Genomic DNA, 13,922 nt, shown 5'->3' with positions numbered 1-13,922 from the left:
TACCATGTTCCTCCTGAATTTACACTGGACCCCAACTTCAGTCTCAAGACACTTCCCAGCCTCTCTTGGGGAGTGGGAATGGGACCAGGGTGAATGCCCAGCTGAGGTCGGCAAGGGGGACGCGATGAGGGGGTTCAGGACAGAGAAGGCAGGCCAGGGTCAGCACTGTGGAAGGAGCCCAGACTGCGGGGAGGGGAGGCAGCGCTGTGTGGGAGGAGGGAGGCCAGGGTAGTCCTGGCCCGGTGCGGTCCCGGGGAGGGGATGAATGTCCACGCCCTGGCCGGCCTCTCTCCCAGAGATGGAAGCATGGACACACATGCATACTCACAGACAGGCCTGAACCAAGTCTGGGAGGCCACGGGAACAGGGAGCTCTGGGGCCAGGAGCCGGGACACCTGTGTCCCCGTTATTGCTCCTGCGTACAAAGCTGACCTGTGTCTCCCTCTGCAGCCCTAAAGCCCAGCCTGGACCAGAGAGTGGAACGGACAAGCCGCGGTGAGAGGGCCGAGGGTGACACCTGGTGGTGAGTGGGAAGCATCACAGGCAAGACTTGGCTGGTAGGCCTCTTGCCGCCCAGCGATGCGTGGTGTCACCCACCCTCCAGCCACCCCTCCTGTTCTTCACCCCAGGGCTCCACAAAAGGAGAAGGCCAATGTCTCCCCACCGGACCTGGAGGGTTTGATCAATGTCTCCCCGGCAGACAGAGCAAAGAGAAGTGGGGCAAGAGAAGTCCCAGGTTTTTTTTTTTTTTTTTTGAGACAGAGTCTTGCTCTGTCACCCAGGCTGGAGTGCAGTGGGGGTCACTGCAACCTGCGCCTCCCAGGCTCAAGCAGTTCTCCTGCCTCAGCCTCCCGAGTAGCTGGGCTTACAAGCATGTGCCACCACGCCCAGCTAATTTTTGTATTTTTAGTAGAGATGGGGTTTCACCCTGGTAGCCCCAGGCTGGTCTTGAACTCCTGACCTCAAATGATCTGCCTGCCTTGGCCTCCCAAAATGCTGGGATTACAGGTGTGAGCCATTGTGCCTGGCTAATTTTTGTATGTTTAGTAGAGACAGGGTTTCACCATGTTGGCCAGGCTGCTCTCGAATTCCTGACCTCAGGTGATCCACCCTCCTTGGCCTCCCAAAGTGCTGGGATTACAGGCGTGAGCCACCGCCTGGCCTAGAAGTCCCCATTTCTGAGCTCCCCTCAACATCAGACAGACACTGTGTTGGAGGGGGAGGGTTGCACAGGTTGTCACCATAACCCCATGCCGTGGAGATGGCTTTCAAAGGCCAGTGCTGTGCACTTTGGGGTGGAAGGGTCATGAGGACACCCCCCACCCCGCTTCAGACCACACTGGTTCATCCCCACCCCCAAAACACTGATGCTCCAAGCTTTATTTAGTCTTCTTCCCGAAGCTGGACCCAGGGCCTCATCCCAGGAGTGACCCAGAGAACGATATCCCCCCACCCCTACCCAAACCATGATTTCCAAGATTACCCGCTGGGACCCCCATGCCTGAGGCTTATGCTCCCACTTTATAGATGGGAAAACTGAGGCTGGGGAGGGAAGGCCTTTGCCCAGGGCTACAGGCTGGTTACTGCCCGAGTCAGAGTCGGGACTTGGGTCTCAGCCGCTGTAAGGTGCTGCCTTTTTTTTTTTTTTTTTTGAGACAGGGTCTTGCTCTGTTGCCCAGGCTGTAGTGTAGTGGCACAATCATAGCTCACTGTAGCCTCGACCTCCCAGGCTCAAGCAATCCTTTTGCCTCAGCCTCCTGAATAGCTGGGACTACAGAGTGTGCCACTGTGCGTGGCCAATTTAAAAAATATATATTTACATATATATATATATGCAGGGTGCGGTGGCTCACGCCTGGAATCCTTGCACTTTGGGAGGCCGAGGCGGGCGGATCACCTGAGGTCAGGAGTTTGAGACCAGCCTGGCCACCATGATGAAACCCCCTCTCTACTAAAAATAAAAAAAAAACTAGCTGGGCGTGGTAGTGGGTGCCTGTAGTCCCAGCTACTCAGGAGGCTGAGGCAGGAGAATCACTTGAACCCAGGAGGCAGAGCTTACAGTGAGCCGAGAATGTGCCACTGCACTGCAGCCTGGACAACAATATATATATTATTTAAAAATATAATATGTATATATATTATTAAACATATATATATATATTTGGTAGACATGGGAATCTCACTATGTTGTCCAGGATGGTCTCAAACCCCTGGCCTCAACTGATCCTCCCACCTCGGCCTCCCAAAGTGCTGGGATTACAGGCGTGAGCCACCACACCTGGCTGATGCTGCCTCTTGATCACAGATCTACAGTCCTGTGAGTTATAAGGCAATACTAGGCAATTCACCTACATCAGAACTTATAAAAGGAGGCCCCAGCTGTCGGTGCTGAGAAACAATGAGAGAGGAGAATTGCTTTAGAGCACTGTCTTAACCTTGCGCTGCTGAGGTTCTAGGAGGGATGATTCTTTGCTCCGGGGCTCTGTCCTATGCATCATAGGGTATTTAGCAGCATCCCTGGCCTCTGTTCCCTACATGCCAGTAACATGCCCCTGTTGTGACCACCAATAACGTCTCTCGATATTGCCAAATGTCCCCTAGAGGGCAGAGTACCCCCGGTTGAGAACTACAGGCTTGGACAGAGCTATGTGGCGAATCCCACCTTCCAGGCAAGGGTGGGGTTACTATCTCCCACCTGAAGCCTCATAGGCGGGGTGGGCTGTGAGAATACTCCTTGGAGAGCTTATTAACCCTCCCTGGCAGTGGATGGGTGCCTAAGATTTTAGGTCCTGAATTGAGGCTATGTTTGCAATTCTTTTTTCTTTTGGAAACAGGATCTTGCTCTGTTGCCCAGGCTGGAGTGCAACGGCGTGGTTATAACTCACTGCAGCCTTGAACTCCTGGGCTCAAGTGATCCTCCTGCCTCAGCCTCCCTAGTAGCTGGGACCACAGACATGTAGCACCATGCCTGGCTAACTGGTTTTTTGTTTTTGTTTTTGTTTTAGATTTTGGGGTCTGGCTATGCTGCCCAGGCTGGTCTTGAACTCCTGACCTCAAGCGATCCTTCCACCTCTGCCTCCCAAACTGCTGGGATTATAGACATGAGCCACTGCATCCAGCCTCGCCCACTTTTTGAGAGGCTGATGAAGTGTAAGGGCCTGTCCAAGCTTTTCTCCAGTAATAGGGGCAGGGCAACCCCTACTTGGAGAGGTTTAAGGACAAATTGAGAGAGAAAAATAAAGTTGCTGTTAAGATTATGCCCTGTGAATCCTGCTCAGATCTTTGTCTTTGGCATTCTGCCAATTGTATTTCATATACTGTATGTAGATGTGTATTTCCGTTTATATTTATTTATTCATTTATTTATTTATTTTTGAGATGGAGTCTCTGTCACCCAGGCTGGAGTGCAGTGGCGCAGTCTTGGCTCACTGCAACCTCTACCTCCCGGGTTCAAGCGATTCTCCTGCCTCAGCCTCCCAAGTAGCTGGGATTACATGTGGTACCACCACATCAGCTAATTTATATATTTTTGGTAAAGATGGGGTTTCACCATATTGGCCAGGCTGGTCTCGAACTCTGACTTCAAGTGATCTGCCTGCCTCTGCCTCCCAAAGTGCTGGGATTACAGGCGTGAGCCACCGCACCTGGCCTGGATTTCTTTTTATTTATAATGTTTGGAGTTCTTTCTTGCTTTCTTTCTTTCTTTTTTTTTTTTTTTTTTTTTTTTGAGATGGAGTCTCACTTTGTCACCCAGGCTGGAGTGCAATGGCGGGATCTTAGCTCACGACAACCTCCGCCTCCTGGGTTTAAGCGATTCTCCTGCCTCAGCCTCCTGAGTTGCTGGGATTACAGGTTCCCACCACGAACCCTGGCTAATTTTTGTATTTTTAGTAGAGACAGGTTTTCACCATGTTGGCCAGGCTGGTCTTGAACTCCGGACCTCAAGTAATCCGCCTGCCTCGCCTCCCAAAGTGCTGGGATTACAGGCGTGAGCCACCGTGCCTGGTCTGGAGTTCTTTGTACTTTGTATTCACCTCTTTCATCAATTCTGGAAGTTTCTCAGCTGTTTCCTCTTTAATGCTCTTCTTCAATTCTATTTTCTTTGCCACCTGATTAGACTTTTAATTTTCTTTGGGTCTTATTTATTCAGCAAATATTTGTTGATCATGATTCCAGACACAAGTCTAGGCATTTAGAATATGTAAGCTCCCCATGCGGTTTACATTCTAGATTCTTTTATTTTTAACAGTTTTATTTAGAGACAGGGCTTCACTCTGTTGCCCAGGCTGGAGTGAGGTGGCATGATCATAGCTCGCTGCAACCTCCAATTCCTGGGCTCAAGTGATCCTCCAACCTCAGCTTCCAGAGTAGCTGGGTCTATAGACATATGCCACCATGCCTGGCTAATTAAAAAACAAACAAACAAAAAAACATTTGTTTCTAGAGATGAGATCTTGCTATGCTGCCCAGGCTGGTCTGTAACTCCTGTGCTCAAGTGATCATCCCATCTCAGCTTCCCAAAGTGCTGGGATTACAGGTGTGAGCCACTGTGCCCAGCCATCATGCCACCTTTTTTGCATAGCCCACACTAGATAAAGATCATCACCATACCCGGGTTTCTTCTATCCACAATACTTACAATTTTCAAATGTCTGAGATGTCATGTCTTCTAGATTTTCCTGGAATAATATTTTCTTTTTCAAAAAAGGTCTTGTTCTGTCACCAAGGCTGGAGTGCAGTGACATGATCATAACTCACTGCAGCCTGCAATTCCTGCCTCAAGTGATCCTCCTGCCTCAGCCTCTCTAATAGTAGGGACTACAAGTGCACACCACCATGCCCAGCTAATTGTTTTATTTTTTGTAGAGATGGGGTCTCACCATGTTGCACAGGCTGGTCTCAAACTCCTGGGCTTAAGTGATCCTCCCACTTTGACCTCTCAAAGCACTGAGATTACAGGCACAAGCCGCTGCACCCACCCCTGGGATAATATTTCATAAAAGGGTGCTTTATCTGGGTATTTTTCACTGTGGGACCTCAAGCAGGGTCTGGGCCATCTTGTCATTTTCTTTTTTCTTTTTTTTTTTTTTTGGAGACACAGTTTCACTCGGTCACCCAGGCTGGAGTGCAGTGGCAAGAACTCAGCTCACTGCAACCTCGCCCCCCGAGTTCAAGTAATTCTTCTGCCTCAGCCTCCAGAGTAGCTGGGACTACAGATGCGCACCACCACTCCCAGCTAATTTTTGTATTATTAGTAGAGACAGGGTTTCACTATGTTGGCCAGGCTGGTCTCAAACTCCTGACCTCAGGTGATCCACCCGCCTTGGCCTCCCAAAGTGCTGGGATTACAGGTGTGAGCCACCGCGCCCGGCCTTTGGTGTTATTATTAACAAATAATAATTTTTCATACTGGTACACATGTGAAATCATGGCAACTATCATAATGTACGTTTTTCTGTTTGTTTGTTTTTGTTTTTTTTGAGACAGGGTCTAACTCTATTGCCCATGCTGGAGTGCAGTGATGAAATCATGGCTCACTGCAGCCTTTAACTCCTGGGCTCAAGCTATCCTCTCCTTTTGGCCTCCCAAAGTGCTGGAATTACAGATGTGTGCCACGATACCTGGCTAGATTTTCCTTTCCTTCTTCCATCTCTCTCTCCTTCCCTCCTCCTTCCTTTCCTCCCTCCCTCATTTTCCTTTTCTCTTTCTTTCTCTCCTTCTCTCCTTCTCTCTTTCTTTTAGTCAAGGTCTCACTCTTTTGCCCATGTTGGAGTGCAGTGGTATGATCACGGCTCACTGCAGCCTCAATCTCCCGCACTCAGGTGATCCTCCCATCTCAGCCTCCAAAGTAGCTGGGCATACACCGCAAGCATACGCTACCACATCTGGCTCATTTTTTTTTGAGATGGAGTCTTGCTCTGTCACCCAGGCTTGAGTGCAGTGGTGTGATCTGAGCTCACTGCAACCTCTGCCTCCTGGGTTCTGTCGTGCCTCAGCCTCCCAAGTAGCTGGGATTACAGGCACCCGCCACCATGCCCTGCTAATTTTAAAAAATATTTTTATATAGAGACGAGGTTTCACCTTGTTGCCCAGGCTGGTCTCAAACCCCTAAGCTCAAGTGATCCATCTGCCTCGCCCTCCCAAAGTGCTGGGATTATAGGCATGAGCCATGGCGCCTGATCCGGCTAATTTTTAATATTTTGTAGAGATGAGGTCTCACCATGTTGCCCAGACTGGTCTTGAACTCCTGGGTTCAAGCAATCCCCCTGCCTCAGCCTCCCAAAGTGCTGGCATTACAGGCATGAGCCACCATGCCCAGCCTTTTCTTCTTCTAAGTTTCCTTGTTAGTAGGCAAGGATAGACTTTGTTTTTTGTTTTTTTTTTTTGAGATGGAATCTCGCTCTGTCGCCAGGCTGGAGTGCAGTGGCACGATCTCGACTTACGGCAACCTCCACCTCCTGGGTTCAAGCAATTCTCCTGCCTCAGCCTCCTGAGTAGCTGGAACTACAGGCGCCTGCCACCATGCCCGGCTAATTTTTGTACTTTTAGTAGAGACGAGGTTTCACCATGTTTGCCAGGATGGTCTTGATCTCTTGACCTCGTGATCCTTCCGCCTCCGCCTCCCATAGTGCTGGGATTACAGGCGTGAACCACTGCACCCGGCTTCTTTTTCAAAAAGTATCTTATGAGGTGAAGTGCACATAACGTTAATCATTTTGTAGAGGCACTAGTACATTCACAATGTCATACAGCTACCACCTCTACCATTTCCTTCCTTTTTGTTGTTTTTTACTGTTTCTTGTTCAGGTGAATTCCAGAACATTTTCATCACCCCATAGTCATTATGCAGTTCCTCCCCATTTTCCTTAGCCCTTGCCTCTGGCAGTCGGCAATCTGCCTGTGTCTCCATGGATTCATCTTTGTGGATATTTCACATAAGTGCAATCATACAGTACGTGACTGTTTGTGTCTCCCTGCTTTCACTTAACAGGATGCTTTGGAGGTATATCCACGTTGTAGCAAATGTCAGTGTTTCACTCCTTTTTTGAGATGGAGTCTCGCTCTGTGGCCCAGGCTGGAGTGCAGTGGCACGATCTCAGCTCCCTGTAACCTCCGCCCCCCAGGTTCAAGCGATTCTCCTGCCTCAGCCTCCTGAGTAGCTGGGATTACAGATGCCTGTCACCATATCTGGTTAATTGTTTTGTATTTTTGGTAGAGATGGGGTTTCACCATGTTGGCCAGTCTCGAACTCTGACCTCAAGAGATCCACCCACCTCAGCCTCCCAAAGTGCTGGGATTACAGGTGTGAGCCACCATGCCTGGCCGTTTCATGCCTTTTCATGGCCAACTAACGTTCCATTATATGGATAGACCACATTTGTTTTATCCATTTGTCTGTTGATTGGACATTTGTCTTATTTCCACTTTTTGCCTATTGCAAATAATGCTGCTATTAACATGTGTGTACATGATTTTCTGTGGAAATGCTTTAATTTATCTTGAGTATATAATTAGGAGTAAAACTTCTGGGTCATATGGTAACTCTGTGTTTTAACATTTTGGGGCTGCGCATGGTGACTCATGCCTGTAATCCCAGCCCTTTGGGAAGGGTGAGGTGGGAGGATTGCTCGAGCCCAGGAATTTACAACCAGCCTGAGCAACATAGTGAGACCCTCGTTTCTAAAAAAAAAAGTAAAAAAAGTAAAAAAAAAAAGTCTCTAAAAAAAAAAAAAGTAAAAAAACCATACTTTGAGGAACTGGTGCGGTGGCTCACGCCTGTAATCCCAGCACTTTGGGAGGCCAAGGCGGGTGGATCACTTGAGGTCAGGAGTTCAAGATCAGCCTGGCCAACATGTTGAAACCCTGTCTCTACTAAAAATACAAAAATTAACTGGGTGTGGTGGTGCACACATGTAATCCCAGCAACTCAGGAGGCCGAGGCAGGAGAATCACTTGAACCTGGGAGGCAGAGGTTGTGGTGAGCCAAGACTGCACCTCCAGCCTGTTGCCCAGGCTGTTTTGTTTTGTTTAAGACGGAGTCTTAAAAAACAAAACAAAACATATTTTGAAGAACTGCCAAACTTTTCTGAAGCAGCTGCCCCATTTCACATTCCCACCAGCAATATATGAGAGTTTCAATTTCTCTACATCCTTGTCAACACTTGCTACTGTCTTTTAAAAAGTTTTAGGCATCCCAGTAGGTGTGAAGTGGTATCTCTTTGTGGTTTTGATTTGCATTTCCCTAATGACTCATGTTGTTAAGCATCTTTTCACGTGTTATTGATCATTTGTACATCTTCTTTGGAGCAAGATGTATTTGGATCCTTTGCCCATTTTGATTTTATTTTTTATTTTTAGAGTTGGAGTCTCACTCTGTGATCTGGGCTGGAGTGCAGCCTCATACTCCTGGGCTCAAGCGATCCTTCTGCCTCAGCTTCCCAACTAATTGGGACTACAGGTGCATACCACTAAACCTGGGTAATTTTTTATTTCTTTATTTATTTTTATTATTTATTTATTTGCTTATTTATTGAGATGTAGTCTTGCTCTCTCGCCTAGGCTGGAGTGCAGTGGCATGAACTTGGCTCATTGCAACCTCCATCTCCCAGGTTCAAGCCATTCTCCTGCCTCAGTCTCCCAAGTAGCTGGGATTACAGGCGCGCGCTACCACGCCTGGCTAATTTTTGTATTTTTAGTAGAAACGGGGGTTTTACCATGTTGACCAGGCTGGTCTGGAAGTCCTGACTTCAGGTGATCCACCAACCTCAGCCTTCCAAAGTGCTGGGATTACAGGCAGGAGCTACTGTGCCCGGCTTTTTTTTTTTTTTTTTTTAAAGAGACAACGTTCTAGGTATGCTGCCTAGGCTGGTCTTGAACTCCTGGGCTGAAGTGATCCTCCCGCCTCGGCCTCCCAAAGTGCTGGGATCATAAGCATAAGCCACCTGGCCCAATGTTCATTTTCTAGTTTGGGTCATTGTACTGCGGTTATGTGGGCTGTTAATGTCAGGGGGAGCTGGGAAAGAATGTATAGGAATGTCACTATTTTTTGCAATTATTCTGTAAGTCTAAAATGATCTCGAAATCAAAGAGTTAAAAAAGAGTTGGACAAGCACAATGGCTCATGCCTGTAATCCTAACACTTTGGGAGGCTGAGGTGAGAGGGTTACTGGAGCCCAGGAGTTGGAGGTTGCAGTGAGCTATGATGGAGACTTTGCCTTCCAGCCTTGGTGACAGAACAAGGCCCTATCTCTAAAAAAACGAAAACAAAAACAAAACAACAACAACAACAAAAATGGCAGGTGCAGTGGCTCATGCCTATAACATCAGCACTTTGGGAGGCTGAGGCTGGTGGATCACCCAGGAGTTTGAGACCAGCCTGGCCAACATGATGAAACCCGGTCTCTACTAAAAATACAAAAATTAGCCGGGTGTGGTGGTGTATGCCTGTAGTCCCAGCTACTCGGGAGGCTGAGGCACGAGAACCTGGGAGGTAGGAGTTGAATTGAGCTGAGATCACGCCACTGCAATCCAGCCTGGGCAACAGAGTAAAACTCTTGTCTCTACAAAATAATAATAATAATTAAACAAAACATATTTTGAGGAACTGACATGGTGGCTCACACCTGTAATCCCAGCACTTTGGGAGGCCGAGGCGGATAGATCATTTGAGGTCAGGAGTTTGAGACCAGCCTGGCCAACATGATGAAATCCCATCTCTACTAAACATATAAAAATTAGCCGGGTGTGGTGGCATGCACCTATAGTCCCAGCTACTTGGGAGGCTGAGGCACAAGAATTGCTGGAACCTGAGAGGCGGAGGTTGAAGTGAGCAGAGATCATGCCGCTGCACTGCCGCCTGGGTGACAGAGCGAAACTCCATCTTGGGGGAAAAAAAAAAAGATCCTTGTTCCATCTTCCAGGGAGGGAATCTCCACCTGAAAGCCTATTTTTTTTTTTTTTTTTTTTTTTGGAGACAGAGTCTCGCTCTATTGGCAAGCTGGAGTGCAGTGGTGCGATCTCGGCTCACGCAACCTCCACCTTCTGGATTCAAGCAGTTCTCCTGCCTCAGCCTCCCAAGTAGCTGGGACTACAGGCACGCGCCACCACGCCCGGCTAATTTTTGTATTTTTATTAGAGACAGGGTTTCATCATGTTAGCCGGGATGGTCTCGATCTCTTGACCTCGTAATCCACCCGCCTGGGCCTCCCAAAGTGCTGGGATTACAGGGGTGAGCCACCGCGCCCGGCCTTGAAAGCCTATTTGACCACAAAGTTTGCAACACGCTGTGCTGTTGATCTGATCTCCAGAAAGCCTGCTGCAGGCACCAGAATTTGCCCACTGAAGCTGGAAACCTTATCAGACTCATCACAAGTGTGCGAGCGGATCCATTACTGTTTCTGTTGATTTTTTTTGCAGGCCTATTTATCCCTCCAGCAGGTTCAAATGTGAACCCAGGACCAGCCCTCTCCAGCGGCCTTTCAGGACCTGTCCTCTGCCTGTCCTTGCTAAGGTGTCTCTCCTGGGACAAGGACAGCCCCAGATGTCTTCAGCTCCAGCCTCTCTGAGGCCGTGCCTACCTGGGAAGCAATGAGCTGGCAGAGGGCAGGATCGGGGGCCATCTCCTGGCACCAGGGTGCCCAAGAACAGGGAGAGATCAGGAAGCCAAGGGTCCCCACAGAGAGGAGCAGACGAGACAACTGCAGGGGTCCTGGACCTGTCACAAGCTTTATTGTCCCGAGCACAGACTCGCCACACTTCAACAATTCCACTCTGGGGAGGGGAGGGGCGCAGGAAGGAGCTGGGGAGGGGACATGGCTGAGCCACGCTTGGGCGGCCACACCGGGCAGGCTGAGAGGCCCACGAAGGCAGAAGCTCCCAGGGAAACCGCTTCTTGGACACCCATCACCAGGAGCCCACCTCCGGCGGCTCAGCTTCTCCCAGCGCTCTGCTAGGTGGACCTCTGGCTGTTAGTAGACTAATCGGTGCCCCTGCAGATGGGGCAGAGCTGCCTGATTTTGCTAGAATGAGCTGTATTTGACCCTTGGTTAGGCCACTAAAGCATCGCTTCTAGACAGCTGTTAATAGAACTGCATGCGAGAGCTACCGAAAGCCAACAGGGACTGGGAGGTGGGCCCGGGGGACCGACTCTGACTCCCCAATGGGCTGCATTTGGGCAGGAACGTGAGCGCCACCTACCTGTAGCAGGTGGTACTCACGAGGGCGACCTGGGCCCTTCCTATGAATTGCACACGTGTCCTGTGCGTTTTGGGAAAGCCGGGACGGGGCATCAGGCTTCTCCTTCTGGTCCCCTGATGGGGGAGGCCTCACAGGAAAACACTCCCTGAGCTGCCGGAGGGTGGGGCAGGGCCCCCTGTGCTGATGCCGGGGTGCAAAGCGGTAAGCAACCTGTCGGTCCTCCAGCGGAGAGGTGGAGGCTGCAGGGCCAAGGCTGGCCTTTTCCACCACGCACAGGCCTGGGATAACTTAACAGGCTTGAGGGGAAGACAGCGGGGGCAGTGAGATTTCTCTTACTCTCAGCCCCTGTTAGGAGATGGGGCTGGAGACGCTCTGTGCAGGTGCCTGGCAAGACCAGGAAGGGATGTTCCATGTGGCACCCACACCCCCAATGCCTGGCTGTGTGTACTCGTGTGTGTATACAGCACCTCTAGGCTGCAGGAACACTTGCAGTATTTGTGGGTACAGTCCTGCCAGGCCTGGGTCTCAGTCCCAGAAACCAAATATGTGTCTCTGTGTGGCCTGAGCGTGGTTCACAGCAAACGCCGCCACCCACTCAAACACCGCCACCCACCCACACAGTCATCTGTGCAGATGTGGTCCCTCTGAGTGCGTGTGTGTGTGTGTGTGTGTGTGAATGTGGTGTGTACATAAGGACCTGCTTAGATGCATCTGCAGGTGGGTGCAGATGTTTGGAACATCTGGTCAACCCCAGGGGAAACCGTATTACTGACCTTTGACCTGCCTAGAACCTCCACTGTGAGCTGCCTCTGCCCTGGGCTCTGAGTCTGGGTTTGCCCAAGGTCACGGTGGGAGGTGAGGAGAGGGGCTTCCAAACCTTCATAACCCTGCGTGTCTGGCCTTGGTGACATCTTCGGCCAGCAGCTTAGAGGTGTGTGTGTGTTGGTGTTGGTGGGCGGCGGGAGAAAGACCCTGTTCCCCTGCCCTCCGCCCCCGCCAACACCTTGAACCTGGGGGCCTCGCTGGGCAGGCAGGCTGGCTGAGGGGAACTGGTACCACTGTTTGAAGAAGGTTCAGAAGGTGGGGACGAGCAGCCCTGGGGACCGCCTTGGCCTGAAAGTGGCTTCGGAAAAGGGGCCCCCACTTGGCTCTTAAAGACTGGACGTTCCCCCTTGGTGCCTGCATGGACAAACTTAGGCCCCACCCTGTCCCCCTCCCCACCGCCGGCCCCTCTGGGGAGACCCGAGGGAGAACGGGCAGAAAAAGAGGACAGGGGCGCTAAGATGGTCCTAAGGGCAGCTCCTTCTGGACAGAAGGTCCCGGCCGGATACCCTCTGCCTCCACTGACAAAATCCAGAAGCTGCCGGGCGTCCAGGCCGAAGGTCCCCGGGTCAGGCCGGGGCTGTACCGTTCACTCTCTCTGTGGAAGGCTGGGCTTGAGGAAGCGTCCTGGTCTGGCCGGGGATCAGGGTGGGGGATTGTCCGCAGCGGTGAGTACGTTATTGTTACAAACACTGTTTTGTCTCCAAAGTGACAGTCCCGGCTCCTGCCTGGAGGAGGTGCTGCCGGGCAGCCGCGCGGGGCTCTGGTGTGGACTGGACCACTCCACACAGTATCCCCTCAGGGTCAGTGCTTGTCCTAGAGAGAGTAAAGAGCATCATCAGAAAGGGTCTCAGAGAGCCTGGAGGGCCAGGCAGTCAAAGCGGGGTCAGGGAGGAAAGGAGGTGGGGCCGGGTTGGGGAGGAGGGAACACCAGCATAGAGGGAACTGCACGTGCCAAGGCCCTGAGGCAGGAAGTGCCTCCCTGCTGTGTGTTTGGGGCTGAGTGAGACAGCAGGTGGGGTGGAAGGTGCTGATGGGAAGCTGAGGGGAAGAAGCAGGTTTTTTGTTTGTGTGTGTGTTTGTTTTGAGACGGAGTCTTGCTCTGTCACCAGGCTGGAGTGCAGTGGTGTGATCTCAGCTCGCTGCAACCTTCTACTTTCTGGTTCAAGCGATTCTCCCAGTTCAAACGATTCTCCTGCTTTGGCCTCCTGAGTAGCTGGGGTAACAGGCACGTGCCACCACACCCAGCTAATTTTTGTATTTTTAGTAGAGACGGGGTTTCACCATGTTGGCCAGGATGGTCTTGATCTCCTGACCTCGTGATCCACCCACCTCGGCCTCCCAAATTGCTGGGGTAGGCGTGAGTCACCGTGCCCAGCCAGAAGCAGGTTTTACAAAGAGCCCTGAGTGCCTGTGCGGGGCTAGATCAGAGGAAATTAAACTGGAGACTCCAAGTCTCAGTTTTCACATCTATCTTTCTTTTATTTTATTTCTTTTTTTTTTTTTTTTTGAGAGACAGAGTCTCGCTCTGTTGCCCAGGCTGGAGTGCAGTGGCACAATCTCGGCTCACTGCAACCTCCACCTCCTGACTCAGCCTCTGAGTAGCTGGGACTACAGGCATGTGCCACCACACCCAGATGATTTTTTTTTTTTTTTTTTGTATTTTTAGTAGAGATGGGGTTTCGCTCTGTTGGCCAGGCTGGTCTCGAACTCTTGACCTCAGGTGATCCGCCTGCCTTGGCCTCCCAAAGTGCTGGGATTATAGGCGTGAGCCACTGTGCCCGGCCAGTTTTCACATCTGTGAACTGGGATGACCCCATGTGCCTTGCAGGATGGCTGAGAAAACAAGGCCAGGAGGACAAAATCGCGCTGACTCCTCTAAGGCTGGCTCTGCCCACACAACC

The 13,922-nt window shown here is 50.8% G+C and overlaps 1 protein-coding gene across 17 annotated transcripts in view; it reads right to left on the bottom strand.

The window, feature by feature from the left end:
* CLIP2 (CAP-Gly domain containing linker protein 2) overlaps window positions 1-13,922 on the bottom strand; it is a 227,999-nt gene that overhangs the window by 103,989 nt on the left and 110,088 nt on the right. For 12 of the 17 annotated variants that reach the window (XR_013415207.1, XR_003728014.2, XR_013415209.1 and 9 more), the window contains one exon: window positions 10,707-12,834. The exons of 1 other annotated variant lie outside the window; for it this stretch is intronic. Coding sequence is in view for 9 of the 16 variants with exons in the window: in XM_077996630.1 (XP_077852756.1) it covers window positions 12,823-12,834 (12 nt within the window). In the remaining 7 variants the exon portion in view is untranslated. Of the gene's footprint in view, window positions 1-10,706; window positions 12,835-13,922 lie in introns of those variants that run through there. 4 more of the 17 variants (XR_013415204.1, XR_013415203.1, XR_013415205.1 and 1 more) reach the window with 1 other exon arrangement.

This window comes from Macaca mulatta, chromosome 3 (assembly GCF_049350105.2).
Source record: "Macaca mulatta isolate MMU2019108-1 chromosome 3, T2T-MMU8v2.0, whole genome shotgun sequence".
NCBI lineage: Eukaryota > Metazoa > Chordata > Mammalia > Primates > Cercopithecidae > Macaca > Macaca mulatta.
Note: the sequence above shows the minus strand (reverse complement) of the source record. Positions and strands in the feature narration are given on the sequence as shown.